Below are 275 nucleotides of genomic sequence, written 5' to 3' on the forward strand. Positions count from 1 at the left end.
TGGCTCTTGGCACCCACCAAAGCCAAGGTTTGGCTTTTGGCTCTTGGCACCCACCCTTAGGGTGCTGGTGGCCCTTTGCAAACCCCCAGGGTGGGATGGAGGTGGAGAAGACTCTGTGAGAGCTCCTGGTTGCCCTGGCCAGGCATCCCGTGGGAATGGGGCTGTGGAGGGCAGACTGGGTGTCCCTCACCAAACGTGTCCCCACAGTGTCACCCGGCGCTGGATGGGCAGCGGGGCAAGTGCTGGTGCGTGGACCGCAAGACGGGGGTGAAGCT

The 275-nt window shown here is 63.6% G+C and overlaps 1 protein-coding gene across 1 annotated transcript in view; it reads left to right on the forward strand.

Annotated features, from left to right (window-relative positions):
- IGFBP4 (insulin-like growth factor binding protein 4) overlaps positions 1 to 272 on the forward strand; it is a gene marked incomplete at both ends in the record, with an annotated part of 671 nt that extends 399 nt beyond the window's left edge. Inside the window, one exon of the mRNA XM_009078037.1 lies at positions 208 to 272. Coding sequence (XP_009076285.1) covers positions 208 to 272 — 65 coding nt within the window. The remainder of the gene's footprint in view (positions 1 to 207) is intronic.
- Between the last annotated feature and the right edge of the window lie 3 nt (positions 273 to 275).

Source organism: Acanthisitta chloris, unplaced genomic scaffold (assembly GCF_000695815.1).
Source record: "Acanthisitta chloris isolate BGI_N310 unplaced genomic scaffold, ASM69581v1 scaffold21367, whole genome shotgun sequence".
Taxonomy (NCBI): Eukaryota; Metazoa; Chordata; class Aves; order Passeriformes; family Acanthisittidae; genus Acanthisitta; species Acanthisitta chloris.